Source organism: Taudactylus pleione, unplaced genomic scaffold (genome assembly GCF_031769625.1).
Source record: "Taudactylus pleione unplaced genomic scaffold, aTauple2 ptg000479l, whole genome shotgun sequence".
NCBI classification, from domain to species: Eukaryota; Metazoa; Chordata; class Amphibia; order Anura; family Myobatrachidae; genus Taudactylus; species Taudactylus pleione.
In genome coordinates, this window is record NW_028284881.1 from 4798207 (window position 1) to 4817256 (window position 19050).

General features: G+C 43.1%; 1 protein-coding gene across 2 annotated transcripts in view; it reads right to left on the bottom strand.

The window, feature by feature from the left end:
* Positions 1–19050, bottom strand: part of P2RX7 (purinergic receptor P2X 7) — a 129143-nt gene that overhangs the window by 103145 nt on the left and 6948 nt on the right. Inside the window, exon 1 of one of the 2 annotated variants that reach the window (XM_088449189.1) lies at positions 3485–3667. The exons of the other annotated variant lie outside the window; for it this stretch is intronic. Coding sequence (XP_088305315.1) covers positions 3485–3588 — 104 coding nt within the window. The 5' untranslated portion in view covers positions 3589–3667. Of the gene's footprint in view, positions 1–3484; positions 3668–19050 lie in introns of those variants that run through there. 2 annotated transcript variants of the gene reach the window in all.

A 19050-nucleotide genomic window follows, 5' to 3' on the forward strand; every position in this document is an offset into this window, starting at 1 on the left:
AGGCCCACTGTGTGCTTGCATAGTGGCAGATTCTTTGGAGGAGTCTTTCAATAAAGACTCCAAAATGCCGTGGATGTAACTCGCAGGGAGAGCAGTTATCGCCTCTGTCCCTGTGAGTTACCTTTAGTACAGAGAGGGGTTATATCTGTTTAAAAAGAAAAAGTCAGCCGCATGTTACAGTATATTTAGTACACAGAGGACATATATTTGTTTAAAGAGAAAAAGTATGCAGCGATACGGACTGTTGTTAATTACAGCATTGCAATAATTATTAATACGTAGGCCCCTTAATCTGCTCAGATAGGAATATTTGCAGTTGGGATGGCCATCGGTGTGGTTACACATTGATGGTGATATAGCAAGTGGCCATCGATGGTTACCAAATATGCAATGGATGACCATCGATGGTTTCACCAACCGATGGTCATCCCTGTTCTTTGACTGACTGGCCCGTGGGCCAATCAGAGCTTGGGTGTGAAGCTTTGTGGGTGTTGGGGGCGGAGCTATGCTCAGAGTTCCGACACCTTGTTAATAAATAAAAAAAACTTTTGGTTATGCTGTGCCATCGATGGAGGGAAACCATATGGTTCTCCCCCATCGATGGTAAAACATTAGTCATCGGTCATAAACCATCGCTTATTATCAATCATTGATGGTCGATGGCCATCCCTAATTTGCAGTTACAGTAAACACTGTTGTGGTAATATCACACCAAAATAATTTGGAGTTTGCTTTTGCCCATATTTGCTTTTACTTAAACAAGACAGATTCATCTATGAGCATATTCTGCAATTCAACAAACACTGTGCACATACAACTGAAGAGGCAGCTGCTTTCTCATCTGATGCAGAAACAGTCATTTATAAACAATAGTAAACAAGCAACATCCATTTTCAATTATACACACACACATATATATATAAAAATATATATACACATACATATATACACGCGCACACATAAATATAGTATATATACTCACATACACACACATATACTGTGTGTAATATATATATATATATATGTGTGTGTATGAATGTGTGTGTGTGTGTGTGTTTATGTATGTATGTATGTATGTATATATATATATATATATATATATATATATATATATATTCACACACTCACATATATATTCCACAAAGGTGCGGCACTCAGGTCAAATGAACAAATACAGAAAACTGAACAGCTCTGATCAAATCTGTTCAGCGTTCTGTTGTTTGTTAATTTGACCTACTGTAAGTGGCGCACCTTTGTGTATTCTATCAATTAATTTGTCAAGGCACCAGGCACAGCTACCGTTATTCATCTGGAGTGCCAGACCTGCACTGTGTGTATGTATGTATGTATGTATGTATGTATGTATGTAAGCAAGTTCAGTGATGTGCGGTGAGGTAAATGGCTGGGGAGGCACTGGCTAGTATCAGAACCAGATTTACAGATACATATATAAGCCCGAGGGTGCATGTGGGCATTATACAAAGGTGCAGCAGTATATAGTGCTGGAAATTTTGTGTGTTTTGATCAGGGATGTGTGGAAAAGGTAGACAGGGGAGGCAGTGCCTCACATGCCATACACTTTTTACTCCAGAATTTTGACTATAAAAATTATCAGAATAATACTATAAGATATTTATAATACTTGCTTTAATTTTTTCTTATCATTTTTGTAGTCAAAACTCTGGAATATACTGAAGTATGACAGGAAAGGCTCTGCCTCACCTCACTGGTATGTATGTACGTACAGTAAGTATGAAAATACATATACACATACTATTACACACACATATAATATTGAAACACACATATTAATATTAGTGGGTATGGTGAGCCTCACTCCGCAGACTTATATACAATTAAAATGAGTGACAAGATGTTTCTAGTTCAACGTTTCAGTCTTTAATTAGACTTTCCTCTAATTAAAGACTGATACATTGGACAGCTTGTCGTCCACCTTATTTCTATATTTTAAGTCCTCTAAGAGCTCGCAATGCATTGGATCTACTGATCGCTGCTACATTGAAGTACCTGGTACCTGGAAGTAACTGTTTAGATTTATGCCAGTCAGACACGCAGAGTGGAACTGGGATCTCTCTGCTTGCATATCACGCCATTGTGGGTGACATTATTGTAATAAGTACCTATACTTTTCTATTGCACTATTATCCATTAGTGCTTTAGCATATAACTTATGCAGTTTTTATTGTTTATCTACAGTATGTTTGTTCTGCCACCGGTGAATTTCTTCACGGTGTGCTGTTTGTGACATGGTTCTCATGTAACCATTTTTATCCTTGTTAATTCAATTGCAATTTTTTATGGTATTATACTATACATTTGATTATTTTTCATATGAACTACCAACCAGAGTCATACAAGGCCACCTACATCCAAAGGAAAGTATAATAATTATACCTTTTGATTGATTGTCTCTTTTTTACCTCACTATTGCTGCGCCAGAAGTTGGGTTTACCATCTATTTTGCCGCTAAATAAATGTGTCTATGTGCATGAACACATAGCATCCAAGATAAGATCACGGACCTCTGTGTTAACAGGGTTGCGGCACCTGTTAATATACTCTTTAATGGGGATTTCTTTTCAGGTCTGATCAGACCCGAAAAAAAATCCCTGTTAAGTGCAGCCTACGGGCTGCCTTTGGGACTAATTGAATAGCCCGGGAGATCAATTATACTTCTTTTACACCAAAGTGCCGGGTCTGATCCGTGAGTTGGAACACTGTTCCAATCCGGATCAGACCCGGCACAGAACTCTTTCATACTGCGGCACTAGCCCAGGATATTCCCGAGTCGGCACAGTTCACACCGGACCCGGGTCTGCAGTGACCCGGCTCTTCGGTGTTGCAGTGGACGCTTGGAGATTATGTCATTTCCAAGCGCCACTGAAGCCGGTCAATTGGGCGGCATGCGGCATGATCCGGGTCATCGTGACCCGGATCAAGCCGTTTACACTGCAGGGTGGCATGGTAATGACCCGTGGTCAACCCTGCGAAATACCCGAGTTGGATCCCTGAACCCGGGTGGATCCATCTACACCAGTGGTACCCAACCACGGTCCTCAAGGCACACTAACAGTCCAAGTTTTAAGGATAGCCACACTTAAGCACAGGTGACTTAATTAGTACCTTAGTTATTTTTATTTACCCACCTGTATTCAAGCATGGATATCACTAAAACCAGGACTGTTAGTGTGCCTTGAGGACCGAGGTAGGGAATCACTGATCTACACTGACAAAAAGCACGGGTTGAAGCGCATCAACCCGGGATTTTTATGTCGGTGTAAAAGGGGTAATGAGCCTGCTGTAAGTTACCAAGTCTAATTGAATTCCCCCTTAATCATCTTCCATCTTGTTAATTCACATGCATTTTGTTAAGTCAAGCAAATCAGCAGGTGGCTTTAAACAAGCAGCAAAAGAAAGATATTTTAAAATGACTGAAATAAAGAATATGTTTATCGGTACTCACCACATATATATTAAAACCCCTGTAACGATTATACATTTTAAAGTGCAGAGTGGAACACTTCTTATGCGAAGATCTTTTTGTGTGGTGTAGTCACAAAGGGACATTTCTGTAGACTAGAGCTGGGTTGCTGACACGCAGAGAAGAATCTCAGCCAGTGCAGTAGGAGTGAGAACACTGGGCACTGTGCAGTTGTTTTCCACAGCTGCTAAAATGAAAGCAACTTGAAATGACTCATGCTGCATTGAAGAAAGTTTGCTAACCAATCACAGCTCACCTCTGTATGTGTCAGACAGCAGCAGAGCTCCTGTGTGGTGTTTGTGGATATGGGTGTAGATTGCTTCTGTGTAGTGTGTAGTAACAAATCGTACATAAAATGTCAGTACAGTGTAAAAAAAACAATAATGTGCTTTGTAAGACGAGGCTGAACTTATCTTCTAATTCGGCCAGCAGCCAGCTTCTTATTCATGCTCCAACTTTTTATTTAGAACTTGTTGTATTAAAACAATTAAACTTTTAAAGCAAGCTGGATCACTAAGTTAATATTGTATAAACAAAAAAGCGTATCCCACAAATTTCTAATGTATTTTGCCTGACCCAACAAGATTTTGGGCATGAAAGAGGCTGGCAAAGCGGGCACCATATTTTATCATTTTGAATAAGTAGCTGTAGCTTTGCAAGGGTTAAATAGCCTTGGGCCACAAATGTTACACTTGTAACTACAGAGGGTGGTCACTTACATATCACCCAACTGTATTTGCCTGGCCCAACAAGGTTTTGGGCATGAAATAGGAAGGCAAAGTAGGCACGGATACTATTTTTATTTACTTTAATATGACAAAAAAAGAAAAATGCCACTTAATGATGATGGAAATTTTACACCCCTCTACTAAAGAGACTGCGGTCACTTGTAATGAATGTGAAATTTCTATATAGAAAAAAGAGATACTTTACCTTATTAGTAGCTATCTTATATATATAATTTGTTTAGTCCCTTTGTCCAGAACGCTCTTTGAATTGAATATCTCAAACACTAATTAAGATATTAATGTGATTCTTTTGCAACGGATTTCAATCGGCAATAAATTACAGAATATAGAATAAAACTGTATAAAATTGATGAAAAAAAAAATCTACAAAAAACATAAATGCTTATGTTTAGCAAACCTTCAAATGTCAAGAAAACTACCAGAACACAAAGCCGGGACACAGTGACCCAGGGCAAGCGGGAGAGGTGAGACCGCCGCTGGCTGCAGTTCTCACGCACTAGTGGTGGTCTGTGCTCTCATAGCCATGTGCGGATACTGTTTACATTCTGCCCAGTTTGGCTCCTGATTGGCCGCATGGCTGCGTGAGGTAGCCAAAGGCACCAAAAGGGGGGGTCGGGAGCGTGTAGTAATTATCCAGGTCCGGACTTGCTGGAGGGGCCCGACGCCGCCCCCCCCTGCTTTCCTTGCAGCAGCCGTCAGCAGCAGTCTCAAGGTGGGTACACACCTGAAAGATATATCTGCAGACATATCTGTCCACCAGCTGTGCAGCACAGCCAATGCGATATGTCAGTGAACGACGCGGTTCACAGACATGTCATCTGTACACACTGGCCGACGGCCAGCAGATATATTGGCTGATCAATTGATCACCCAATATATCGGCCAGTGTGCTGTGTACCCAGCATTAGTGTAGCGGTGAAGCTCATTTCGTATTGAAATGGGCATATTAACAAATTGTGCTGTTTAAATTGTATGTAATATCTATGTATTTTCTGTAGGAAAAATTTTACTTCTAACCGTATGACAAATGGCCAGTCTGTAAGTAACTGTATGGGAGTTATATGGCTGGATTGAAGAGCCAATCAATTGCATGTGCAAATTGTTTATTTTGTTTTGAGATGCCTATCAGAGGCAAAGATATTCCCTGCTGAGAGGCCCCACGTAAGCTGGTAACCCAAAAGGCTAGGAGACAGTCTAAACGTGCCTAAACACTATGCGATGTGCTCACGATGCGATATCGTGTCCGATCTCCCCCCGGCAGCTTCCGGCAATCGTGGACACGATTTGGTGTAAAAAGTGTCCAATTTGACTCACGATCTATCATGCATGTATGTCCGATGGCCAGATCATGCGCGATAAATCCTTAGCTTACCAAACACCTCACGATGATTTGCTAGATTTCAAATACATTTAAATAGTGGGTGGCCTTAATTAGAGGGTATATAAAGCGGAAGCCATTTTAGGTCTGAGCACTTCTGCTCTGTGACTAATAAGGTTTGGTGTATGTATACCTGCTGGACGCTGTACATTGTTATTGTGTTCTACTTTGTTTTGCCTTGCTCAACAAAGTGTGTTTTTTATCCGGCATTCTGTGCTGATGGATCCCTATCGGTGTAGAGTTCTTCTAGCCTATGCTTGGGGTTAAGGTGATGAAGGAGAGGGCCCAGCAAAGGAGGAGAGCATGCTGGACCAAGGAGTGGCTGCTGCAGAGGGAATCTCCCTGCTGATGGAGATTCGGGAGAACAATCTGGACGACTATAGCAACTTCCCGCACATGAATGACGACACATTCCAAGAGTTGCTGCGTCTGGTGACCCCCTATATCCAGAAGCAGGATACTAAGCTGCGGAGGGCTATCCCTGCTGAGGAGAGGCTGGTGGCTGCCATGAGGTACCTGGCTACAGAAAGGTCACTAAGACCTGAAGTTTGGTACCCTCATATCCCCTCAGACTTTGGGCGTCATAATTCTGGAGACATGCAAGGATATTGTGAAAGTGCTGCAGTACCAGTTTTGTAAAGTAAGAAAAAAAAAAACCCGACACATTTGTTTCTTGTGAAAGAAAAAAGTTTTTGTTTTTTTTCGAAATGTCAAAAAGTACTGTATAACATGTTAAAATAGTGTTCAATTTTCTGCCAATATGGCTGCGAGTGATAAAACTGTCTTTATGACAACAGTATAAACATTTGCTTTCCAAACATGGAATAAATAACTTTGCAAATTTGTATTTTAAATAAGGCTCCTATATACCTTTATAATGTAAAACTACATTATCACCGAATTTTATCAGTTCCAATGCCTTGCCTGCTCTATGGTATACAATGGGTCAGATGCCGGATTGAATAGGCCAATACACACATGGTGCAAATACACATTGTGGCCCTGGCTTCCAATGATGTGTCCTGGCGCCATATGTGTATTGACCATGTCCAATCAGCGTCGTTACCACCATATACCATAGAGTAGGTATTGCGAGTGATAAAATTTGGGAATAAAGCGACAATAAAATTTCAGATTTCGTAAAACCCTGGAATATCCTCCTCTGCATCTACAAGAGCACTATATATAGCCTGGCTTGCTGTGGGAGGGTTAGTGGGTGGGGGAGTAGGCTGCGACTGGGATGGAGGCATCATAGAGGCAGTTGGGGCAGGGCACAGGGTCACCAATATAGGTCGCTGGATACAAATTGTTACGTAGCGCCCCGATGAGCAACTCATAGACCAGACGCTGGAATTTGGTTTGTGTTTCAGCACTCATTTGCCGCATGGTGCTGTTTATATGAGTGGTGAAGTTATCTAGGTGGTCTGGGGGCTGCCTGCTGTAAAAAATTGTCTGCAGGCTCCCTGCTTTCCTGTTTTTTCCCAGGGCGCTTTCTCTTTTGTTGGGAAGGTGCGGTAGGTGCTGGGGGTGGTGCGGCTGGTGGTGGGCATGGGGATATCGACACATCTCCCTTTCAGCAATGATGCTTAAATCAGGCGTAGACGGCAATCCCAGTTCTTGTGTTGGAGTCTGTATTGAAAGAAAATAAAAACAAATAATGTTCATGTTTTAACCATTATTTTTGTTTTTAATTTTAGTTTCCTATAACAGTTGAGTGGAAACCCATAGCTGAAGACTTTGAACGACGTTGGAGCCATCGGTGGGAAACATATCAGAAGCACCCCACCTGCCAAAAGCAGATCATATTAATATAACTACAAGGGGTACTTCAGCATCGTTCCCATGGCGGTGGTGAATGCAAATTATGAGTTTGTGTTTATGAATGTTGGCAAGAATGGGCGTTCTTCGGATGGTGGGTCGTTCAAACAGATGGCATTCTACCAGAGGCTCACCTCCAAAACTCTCAATTTGCCGTCAGTGGAGGAGACGAAGCACGGCCTAAACTATGTTTTTGTGGCTGAAGAGGTTTTCACGTTATATGAAAATGTGATGAAGCCATATGCGCAAAGGGGCTTGACGAGAGAAAAGCGCATCTACAATTATCGGCTTTCTAGGGCACGCCGGATTGTGGAAAATTCATTTGGAATTCTGAGTAACCGGTTCTGCATTTTCCACACCAGAATAAAAACCTGCGTGTGGAAAATATAGACCTGGTCATGTTGGATTGCTGTGTTCTGCATAACTTTTTACTGCGCAAAACAACCCAACAAAGGGTATCAGACACAGCTATGCCAGAAGACCCAGACCATCCTGAGGAGATTGCCCAGTTTACATCAGTGACAGCACCATCAATGCAAGCCACAGGGACTGCACAGGCCAAACAGGTGAGGGAGGACTATATGGCCTATTTTAGCAGTCCATGGCAGGAGGACTGTCTCAGATAATTGCCAATTAAGTGGACATTTGTGGAACATTAAACAAGTGTTTTAAATAATAATAAAACACTTGTTTAATGGTGTGTATGCACTGTGGGCCTGGTTCAGACCCGGACGCTAAGCCGCGAACGCTCACTATGGGCGATTGTCGCCCAACTGCACATGCGTATGCATCGCAGTGCGTGTGCGCAAGGCAGTCATTGCGATCGGGAATCGTGCGCTCATTGGGCCTGATTCAGAGCCGTTCGCTATTTGCGGTCGTTCGTTCAAAAACAAGGGGTGGCTATTCAAATGATCCGTTCGCAAATTGCAGTCTGTTCACACCTCTAAGTCTGAACAAGCGAGCAAAACATACGCTCGTTTATTTGTTAAAAACGCCCCCTGGCCGCTCGCACCATACGTCATGTCCGCTATTTATTAGATTAATCGACTACATCGACCAGCGTATGAACTGCTCGCTATTCTTGTGGTTGGTTTTTGCTACCACAATTTTGCGAACAGTTCTGGCTTAAAAAAAACCCAGTGACGTGGTCAATGACGCTGCTGTTTTAAATATGCACACCCATAAAACGCCCGTTTTGACCTTTAAGCACGCCTGCGTTCTGATTTCCACTCCCCGTTTTCAAGCACCTTCCCCTGTTACCACCCACATACGCCTCTTTCTGTCACTCAAAGTAGCAGGCATTCGCTATTTTGCGAGCACATGAATTTCGGCCGCACTGACTGGTTCGCGCATGCGTATAACGATCCGTACGCATGCGCAGATGTGCGAACATCGCTCGGAACGAGCGTACTGCCGCTAGCGAGTGGCTCTGAATGAGGGCCATTGTACACAGACTGAGCCTACTTTGAGTGAAAGATAGTGCTGTTTGTGGGTAGTAACAGGGGAAGGTGCTTGTGAACGGGGGATTGGTGGTGCGAATGCAGGTGTGTCTGGGCCTCAGAATGGAGTTTAATGGGCATGCATAATTAGCATGGAGGCGTCATTGTACATGTCACTTGGTTGTATTTCAGCCTGCAGTGATCGCAGTGCTTGTGGTGGGGTAGGGTCTACCTCAAGTGCTGCGTGCAGCTCCGATGGCTCTCGATGTTGCTGATTAATCACACACTTCCTGAGATGATGTGTGCTAAGAAAGAAAAGTGCCCGTCATTACACTGGCGTGCGCTCACTCTGCCGTCGCTCTCTACAACATAGAGGGCGTCCTTAAGCCAAACAATGCGATCACGGAATTTGCATACCCAGCCCCTGGTGTCTGCGAGAGAGCGCAGCTTAGGGTCCGTGTCTGAATCGCCCCCTGTGTCTCTACTTACCAAACCTCCTCCGGATGCTCCAGAACGTTTTGACTCCTACACCTTCTTTCGTTCTTTGACAAACACTGTACGGATATTTTTGGGGGGATTTTGGTGTGCACTCATTTCACAGATGAATCAGTACAGTATTGTCGGCTGTATTTAACCAATTCCTCCAAAGCCAATAGTTTTTTTGCCTTATTGGAATAGTCGCGACAGCTAACCCTCCATACACAGTCCTTTGCCTCCAAACGCTCCAGGAAGCCGGTGATAAACTCACGGTCCTTATCCAAAAACATGGTAATAAGCAAAATATTTTGGTGCGCTATCACTATTGCAGCCAGATAGAGGTAGTCAGCCTCTGAACCAATGTATAGAAAAAATGAAATAACTGGCGCTATATTACTATCATATGATGATTATAGAAATAGGAGTAAGCAGCGGAAGTCTATTAAGCAAAATAAACACATTTAATACAAATGAAACATACACATGTCATACACAATATATATAAAATAAAAATTACATCAAAAAATGTAATAGTATATCGATAAAAATCGCTGATAATGGAGCATCGATGGTGAGTCAAAAGATTATTCTCTATCTATGGATATCCTGGATATAGATGTGAATTATAAGTCCAGACGGTGGAGTCAGGAGACAATGTTATTAGGGTTCAATACCCACAGATAATTACCAATTGATGGTCCTTCGGGCTGGCAGTCCAATTAGCAGATAACTGCAAGATTGAGATCGATGGTAATATGGTGAGACTGGTATGTATCCTTCAGTCCACAGGAAGAACCCTCAGGATAAAATCCACTGTGCAGATCACTGCAATGCTGGTGGTAGGTAAAGATGTCTCCACGATAGTCTCCTTGTGCATAAGAGTGAAACCTGGTATTTTCACAGGATTCTCTGGATCCACAGTGGGATAGGATAAAAGTCCATATAGAGCATATGTATAGGTTAACGCGTTTCGCTGGATCACAAAACTCCAGCTTCTTCAGAAGCATGACTGAACTGACTCTAAAGAGCTCCATATATACCCCTTTGAAGGGTGTAACTAAAAACACCTGAGTGTATAATTAATACACTTCCGCAACATTAAAACTCCTTGTAAACCAAATAATAAATAAAACAACGAAGGCAATCCTTTTCTACATGACCATAAGATATATTATTAATTTATTAAAGGAAAATAAATAAATATAACAACCAACCTCTTTAAATTGTGCTGTTGTTATCAGAAAACACATTCCTAGAACTAATCCGATCACATGACTTCAAAGTGCCATGTGATCTGATTAGAACCAATGATGTTCATGTTGTTTTAAAATCGGTTACTAGGTAACCAAAAGAAATAATAAATATCCCGGATCATCTAGCAGTACCAATATATGTAAAAGGAATAATGTAGAACTTATAAAGTAAGAGGATAGTTGTTGACCGGCCATTTGGTTACCACCAAGTATACTCATACTTATTCTGATAATTTATCATGTGGTGAACAATAATGTTTATTTATATTATGTTGATAGATCAAATATAATAGTCCATCTTTATTATACAGTTTGTTATTAACCATACGTTTACTACGGATATTAGTCTGGTGTTATGACCGCTAGTGTCATGAGAACGAGATCGACTACACTCGTATCATGTAGAGACGGGTTGCCAAGCAACCCGCTGCTTGTATGTTTTACCAGTCACGTGTCTTCGTCACATGTCTAATAGAAACCAATAACGTATTGGTGACAACAAACTATAGTTGCGAAGCAACCCACTGCATACCGTCAGGTACTACTAAGTGGTTCCCCATGGTGGACGAGTGAGATAGCGTAATGGTATGATAGAAAAATATTACTAATTCACGTAACCTGTCTAAAACATCCATAATGGGTCCATATCATTCTACAAAGTAAAGAGTGAACCATAACCTTTATGAATACTGATATACCCAATTAAAATAACCACTGTTGAATGGATAGTGCTGAATTCATAGCAAACATATGTGAACGACCATCGATTGTGAACCTATTTAGGGATGTCTCAAATATTGACCACTAAAATCCCAGTTAGATGTCCTGACAATTTCTACTAAATAAATAGAATAGGAAGGAACTATATATCACATTGAATCTATCTAAACATGTAAATACAAAAAATATATATATTGATGGTCATGATAATATTATCCAAAAACATTGCTGGTGGGAAAAAAATAAAAAAAAATATGGAAGCATACAATGTTCTCATAATTTTTAAAAAGTTGATTTAGGTTCGGTTTCTGTTCTTATGGTGTTTTAATTAATTTTAATCCAGATTGCATTTTACAATGAATTTTAAAAATTCAGTCATTTATTTAATTCTGTTGCAAATATGATTTAAATATATAATATATAGACACATTACACATAGGTGGTCAGTGGGCAGGTGATGCATTATACACATAGGTGGTCGGTGGGTGGGTGGGTCATACATTATACACATACAGTATGTGTGGCCGATGGGATGGGCATTATACATTTATGTGGTCAGTGGGCGGGTGATGCATTATACACATAGGTGGTCAGTGGGTGGGTGGGTCATACATTATACACATACAGTATGTGTGGCCGATGGGATGGGCATTATACATGTATGTGGTCAGTGGGTGGGTGATGCATTATAAACATAGGTGGTCAGTGGGTGGGTGATTCATTATAAACATAGGTGGTCAGTGGGTGGGTGATGCATTATACACATAGGCGGGCAGTGGGTGGGTGATGCACTATACACATAGGTAGGTGATGCATTATACACATAGGTGGTCAGTGGGTGGGTGATGCATTATACACATAGGTGGGCAGTGGGTGGGTGATGCATTCTACAGATATGTGGGCAGTGCATGGGTGATGCACTATACACATAGGTGGGAAGTGGGTGGGTCATACATTATACACATATGTGGTCAATGGGTGGGGCAGTAAACACATAGGTGGGCAGTGGGTGGGTAGGTGATGCATTATACACATAGGTGGGCAGTGGGTGCATGGGTGGGCAATGCATTATGCACTTAGGTGGGCAGTGGGTGGGTGATGCATTATACACATAGGTGGGCAGTGGGTGGGTGATGCATTATACACGTAGGTGGGCAGTGGGTGATGCATTATACACATAGGTGGGCAGTGGGTGGGTGGGTGATGCATGATACACACAGGTGGGCGATGCATTATACACATAGATGGGCAGTGTGTGGGTGAAGCATTATGCACTTAGGTGGGCAGTGGGTGGGTGATGCATTATACACTTAGGTGGGCAGTGGGTGGGTGATGCATTATACACATAGGTGGGCAGTGGGTGATGCATTATACACATAGGTGGGCAGTGGGTAGGTGGGTGATGCATGATACACACAGGTGGGCGATGCATTATACATTTAGGTGGGCAGTGGATGGGTGATGCACTATACACATAGGTGGGTGATGCATTATACACTTAGGTGGGCAGTGGGTGGGTGATGCATTATACACATAGGTGGGCAGTGGGTGATGCATTATACACATAGGTGGGTGATGCATTATACACATAGGGGGGCAGTGGATGGATTTTGGTGATGAATACTCACCAAATAAGAGCAGGTTGCGCGATCAGGTGTGCTGAGCAAGGTAATCGCATCAGTCTTCCTTGAAGTCATGTTGCCGCACAAAATGGATACTGGACGTGTACACCTATGTGTATAATGTCAGTCAAGTGACGGAATGGACGATAGATCATGAGTACAAACACACGTACGATCCGCACCACATCGCATCCGAGATTGGCAAATCTTGCCTGCAGCATGTAAGATCTGGAGATGCGATGTACGACCAGTGGGTACGCGCATCGGCATCGTGATTGTGAGTGGACACTCACAATTTAGACATATTTTACACGATTTGTCGTTCTGAGGCGTCAAAATCGGGCAAATCGTGTAAAATATTGCATAGTGTGTAGGCACCTTTAGTTCTACCTTTGAGAAGCCCCAGCAACCTGTGAATACACCCCAGGGGAGGCAGGGGCATTGAAGGGAAAGTCTCGGCACATTTTGTCTATGATAGCAAAATGTGGCAGTAGTCAGGATGCCATGGGTGATGTTGTTATCATACAAAGGCCATCAGGGCCAGTTACCATAGACTTCCAGTCTCCCCCACCCCCACACAAACTCTAAAACCAGAGGGGGGGATCTTTCCACAAGAAAAAGGGGACAGGGTCTAACCAGTATATTAACTGAGTCCATTGATAAGCCGTTGTTCATTTTCGTGAGGAGGCCATAAGGGACCATATCCCCTAGAAGAGACCTCACTTCTGTTATTGTTCAACCCGGCACAAGTGATTTGAACTGTTTTTTATTTCTTGAAATTGCTAGTAAGTTGTGCGAACTTTTAATAATTATTATAATCTTTGTAACCTTTTGTAACCATAAACTTTTAAGCGATCGAACTTGCATGGGAGGCAGATTTGGGACACCCATTGGGTGACGACACCTGGGAAGCAATACGTCTTACTATCTCTAAATGTTCCATTAGTGTGGCAATCCGAGAAAATTCATATAAGGTTTTCACCAGATGGTATTTAGGACCTCATTCAGAGGCAGTCGCTCGGGAGCGATCGGTCGCACCCAAAGTGATCGAGAGTATGCAAAGTGAGTGCTCAATCGCAACGCACATCGTAAGCGCGGAAACACCTACAACAATGAAAGCACACCTCCTATCTCTACGGACTAATTCAGAGTCGGTCGCAGCCGGCAACCTACGTCAGCATGATTAACACCTATTACATTGTTAATTGCCTATAAACATCGGTAGAGGCAGAAACCATCGCCTGCACTCGCAATGCTTAAGGTAGACCCTGGGTTACCTTTAGCACTGCGAGCAGTAGCACCGTTATTGCAACGAGATTACGTGTGTGATGACTCGCTCAGTAATATATGCACGCCCTTAAAATGCCCTTTTTAAGGTCAACCAAGCCTGCGTTCACGCCACCACACCCCCGTTCACAAGCACCTTCCCCTGTAACCACCCACAAACAGCACGAAATGTCAATCACTGCTACGACCTCGTAGTGACTAGCGAGCAAGAGGATTGCGGTCGGAAAGACAGACTTGCGCACGTGCACTGCCATGTGTGCGCATGTGCAGGTGAAAAAAACATTGCTCGCTACGTCCAATCGCTCCGTGCGACCGCCTCTGAATGAGATCCTTAGTCCCAGAACGACTCAATCATACGTTTCCCAACACCTCTAACCTGTGTTGGAGGCAATGCGGTCATGTTGGCACATTTATTCATATTTGGTGGTCCTGCCCAAAAATTATCCTATTCTGGAATATGGTTTGTTCCCTCATTTCATCTGCTGTTACCCTACCTTTCTCTCTCTCCCCCGCTAACCTCTTACTTTGTGTCCCGGTTGATCAGGTTTCCAAGGACACTAACAAACTAATTCTCCACATCTCCTGTGCAGCCAAATACCAATTAGCTCGTAACTGGAAAAAAATTAACACACCAACTCAACCAGAACTTTTAAACAGAATCTGGTTTGTATCTAAAGTGGAGTATACTACTATCTTGTTGAATAATACAGTGCATACATTTCATTCAGTATTGTCTCCCTGGTACTCCTCCCAAGCGAATTACTCTTCCCGATCTTACATGAACCATGACCCCTATTTCTGCTCCTGATGTTTTAATTCACTATTTTATGTTATGTTGGCCGACTCGCTTACACTCCCCCCCCTCCTTCTTTTGACTTGCTAGCCTTCCCCTTTACCTCAAATATCCTCTACCTCTGTCTTCATTTTCTACCACATCTTATCAGTGTTTTTATGAACATTTAAGATGTTATCTCTCTCAATTTCAAATCAGCTGAAGAATTTTCTCTATTATGATGTCACAGATTTATTTTCTCTATATGACTTTATATATTGTTATCGGTTAATACAACAATTGTGACACCGAACTGTTTTGTTGTTCATTTCTGATAATCCTAATAAATGATTTAAAAAAAACAAACAATAAACTTTTAAGTGATTACTTAAAATTAAAACGTAATTTTTAGTTCTGATATTCTGTGATTCTTAAACTCATGACCTCCTATGGCCACATGCTACTGATTTAAATGTATATTTTTCTGGTGTAGCAGAACCGAAGAGGTGCATCTACCAGTCTAACTCTTGGTGGTGGCAAGATTTATGTTTTTAGTAATAAGGTAACCCGCAAACCTCAACCATCACACAACCATCTTTCTTAGCTCACAATCTGAGTGCGCATGAGTTTGTGACACAGCCTGTAGAGGGGAGCGATCACACTGATCGCGCCGCCCCCACGGATTTGCGCCTAGGTTTTTTGTTCTGTTTTTTTTTTTAGGGGCGTGGCCTCGCCTCCCACGATTAGGCCATGCTGCTTTCACCCAGGCGCGGCTCTTAGTGGCCCTGGACATAGCTATTACAGAATGAGGGAGGACGTGCGGGCAGCACAACATGTGAGGCTGCTGCCATAGGGGGTGCTCTTCCCTCACCTACTTTCTCCAACATGTCGATTCCAGGCTCACAACACCCAGCCAATCAGCACCGGGTTTGCGCCTCGAAAGCAACGCCTCCTTTCTTTGCTTTCCACGAGAGCTGCCGGCAGCTGCTGACTGGCGAGAGGCTGGGAGATGGTGAGGCGGAGTAACAGTGCATTATCATTTGCATCTATAGGGGCTCAGCTTGCAATACCCCCTGAAAGCCGTCCATTTTGCTTCAGCGTCCATGGCCAAATATATCATCGCATTTACAAATTGGCTAAATGTTACAATCAAAAAATCTCCAAAAACCATAAAAGGTCGTGGCTTAGCTAGTTATGTTTCACACACATCTTTTATTACCAGATTCCGTCGTATTAACATATAATCTAGCCATTATCTATCAAAGCATTTTCCTTATCCTGTTCTGGGTTCATATTGGCGAAATGTTCCCGATAGGCATACTAGTAATGGCATATTTATTAAAATATGCAGTTTGCCCCCCAAATTTGAAATCCTTATTGACGCAAATCGCAGCAATAAATATTCTTGTTAGACTGGGATGTATTAATTATAATGACCGGGGCAAGTGCTTCGATAAGGGCCTTTCCCGGCGATCAGGAAAATAGCTTTGCGGATCTTGTTAAATACCATCCCCATAGTTGTATTGGGAGCCTGCGCACAGAAAGCAGGAGATATCTCCTATATCTCCTGCTTTCCTCTATGGTACATCTGAGGGACACTTAATTCAGGATGCAGTCATATTGCCAGCGGACGGAATGCTGGGCGTCGGTATACCGGCGCCCGAATCCTGCGGCCCAGCAATATGCCGATGCCGATATCCCGAAGGTGAACAGGATACTGACGCTGGCATCTCGAAGCGCTGGAATCCCGATCGTCCAGACAGGTAAGTATTTGCTCTGTCCCCGGGGAAGGGGGGTTAGGTTTAGCCATCCCTGGGGGAGATTAGGGTTAAGCACCCCTCCGGGGAGGCTTAGGCTAGGGGAATTGGGGGTTAGGGTTAGGTACCACTGGGGGGAGGTTAGGGGGAGGCACCCCCCTGGAAGGGTTAGGTTTAGGGTGCGGTAAGGGGGAGGGTTAGGCACCACTGCGGGGAGGTTAGGGTTTGGAACACCTCGGGGAGGTTAGGGTTAGGCACCGCCAACGGAGGGTTAGGGGGGGGAGGGGGAGGTTAGCGTACTTACCTACCGCTGTTGGAATTCTGCACCATGCGAGCTTCCAGTGTCGGGATTTTCCTACCGGTTCTCTTAATTCTGCCCTTAGACAGCAGTTTCTGCATATTTTAAGGGCAGAACTAGTTAATAAACATGCCCCTTAGTGAGAAGATATCAGAGCTAGACAACATAGTGAGAGCTTAAAAAATAGTTACTAAGTGCCATTTACACATATTATATACACACATACTAGTGTTCACTCTAGGATTTTTTTAGCAGGGTGCTCATAATTGAGCAGGGCGTGTTTAATTTTGAAGGGCAACATTTTGGTTTGCAATGCATCGCAATAGCTGTGTAGCGAATTATGATTTGCAGTAATCAAAGCGTGGTATAGTATTTATGGGATGCTGTCACAATGTTGACAATAAAAATGTAGACAGTTATGATGTCTACATTGTTGAAATATCAGCATGGAATATGTCAACACTTGCAGAGTGTCAACATGTTCACAATGTCGGCATGTAAAATGTAGGTTTAGGCTACAGGGGAAGGTATAAGGTAGCGACTCACCGCCAAAACTCCGCATTACCTGACACCGTGCACACCACTGCACTGCAACAGTCATGGGGTGTTTGGGGGAGTTAATGGGGAGAGGCGGCAAGGAAGGGCGATGTATCACGACCGTTTGGGGGGTGGCATGTCTCAGCCTGCATCTATAAGCCCATAGGCAAGGAATATCATTTAATTTCATCTCATTTCCCCCGCCCATTCTGGGGGACCATAGACTCAATCAGGACTGCAACAATTGAATGATCTGCAAACGGTGCTGCATCTTTTGTACTGCAACATTTTATGCAGAAGCTTGGATTTGCAAAGCTACAGGTGGGTGTCTTAATGGGATGTAGTTAAGAGACCAGCGGCCATGAAACCGCGGGTCTCTATACCGATGCTGGAATCCTGACAAGTACGTTAAGATAGGTGTCGAAATGCAGATGCCTATTTTAATCCTGAAGCCGTAATCCAGGAGGACGCGTGCCCAAACGAAGGTAAACCCGTAGTGTTAGCTGGTTTAGGTCAGTTAGCGGGGTTAGTGTTAGGTTTTGTGTGGGAGGTTAGGGTTAGGCACCCCTAGGGGGAGGATTAGAGTCAGGCACCACTGGGGGGGTTAGGCACTAACGCGGGAGGGTTAGGCACGAAGGGGGAGACTTTAGGAACTAATGGGGAGGGCTATGGTTAGGGCGCGGGGTGGGTTAGGCTACAAGAAGGGAGGGTTAGGGGAAGAAGGGGGAGGGTAAGTATACTTACCCGACCCCTGTCAGGATACCAACCATCGGAATGCCGCTGTCGGTATTGTGACAGGAGGCATCCCAACAGCAGGTATTGCATATCCATTCCGGCTTAATACATCTCCCGTTGGCTGCGACATTTGCATATTTTTGCATTACAGCTGCTCACACATATACAGCAGCAGCGGCATTAGAGTACAACTTTGAATCTCCAAGCACTGCAAGGATATTACTGCACCACTGGGACATAACATTCCACACTATTTCATTGCAAAATGTTGTTGGAACAGGCAAATTGCAAGTGGGTAATGTGTAAGTGGCCATCCTCTGTTGGTTGCAAGCGTAAATTTTGTGGCTCAAAGCTATTTAACCTTTGGAAAACTACAGCTACTTATTCAAATCAATAAGAATAGTACCTGTGCCTACTTTGCCACCCTATTTCATGCCCAAAACCTTGTTGGGCCAGGTAGAATTCAAGTGGGTGATATGTATGTGACCACACTCTGTTGTTTTCAATTGTTACATTAGGTTACAAGGCTATTTAACCCTTGCAATATTGCAGCTACTTATTCAAAATGTTAAAATATAGTTCCTGTGCCCACCTTGCCAGCCTATTTCCTGCCACAAACCTTGTTAGGGCAGGTAAAGTACAGTTTAATGTAAGGTATATGCTATTTTGTTTATATAATGTTAACTTAGGGATCCAGCTTCATTTC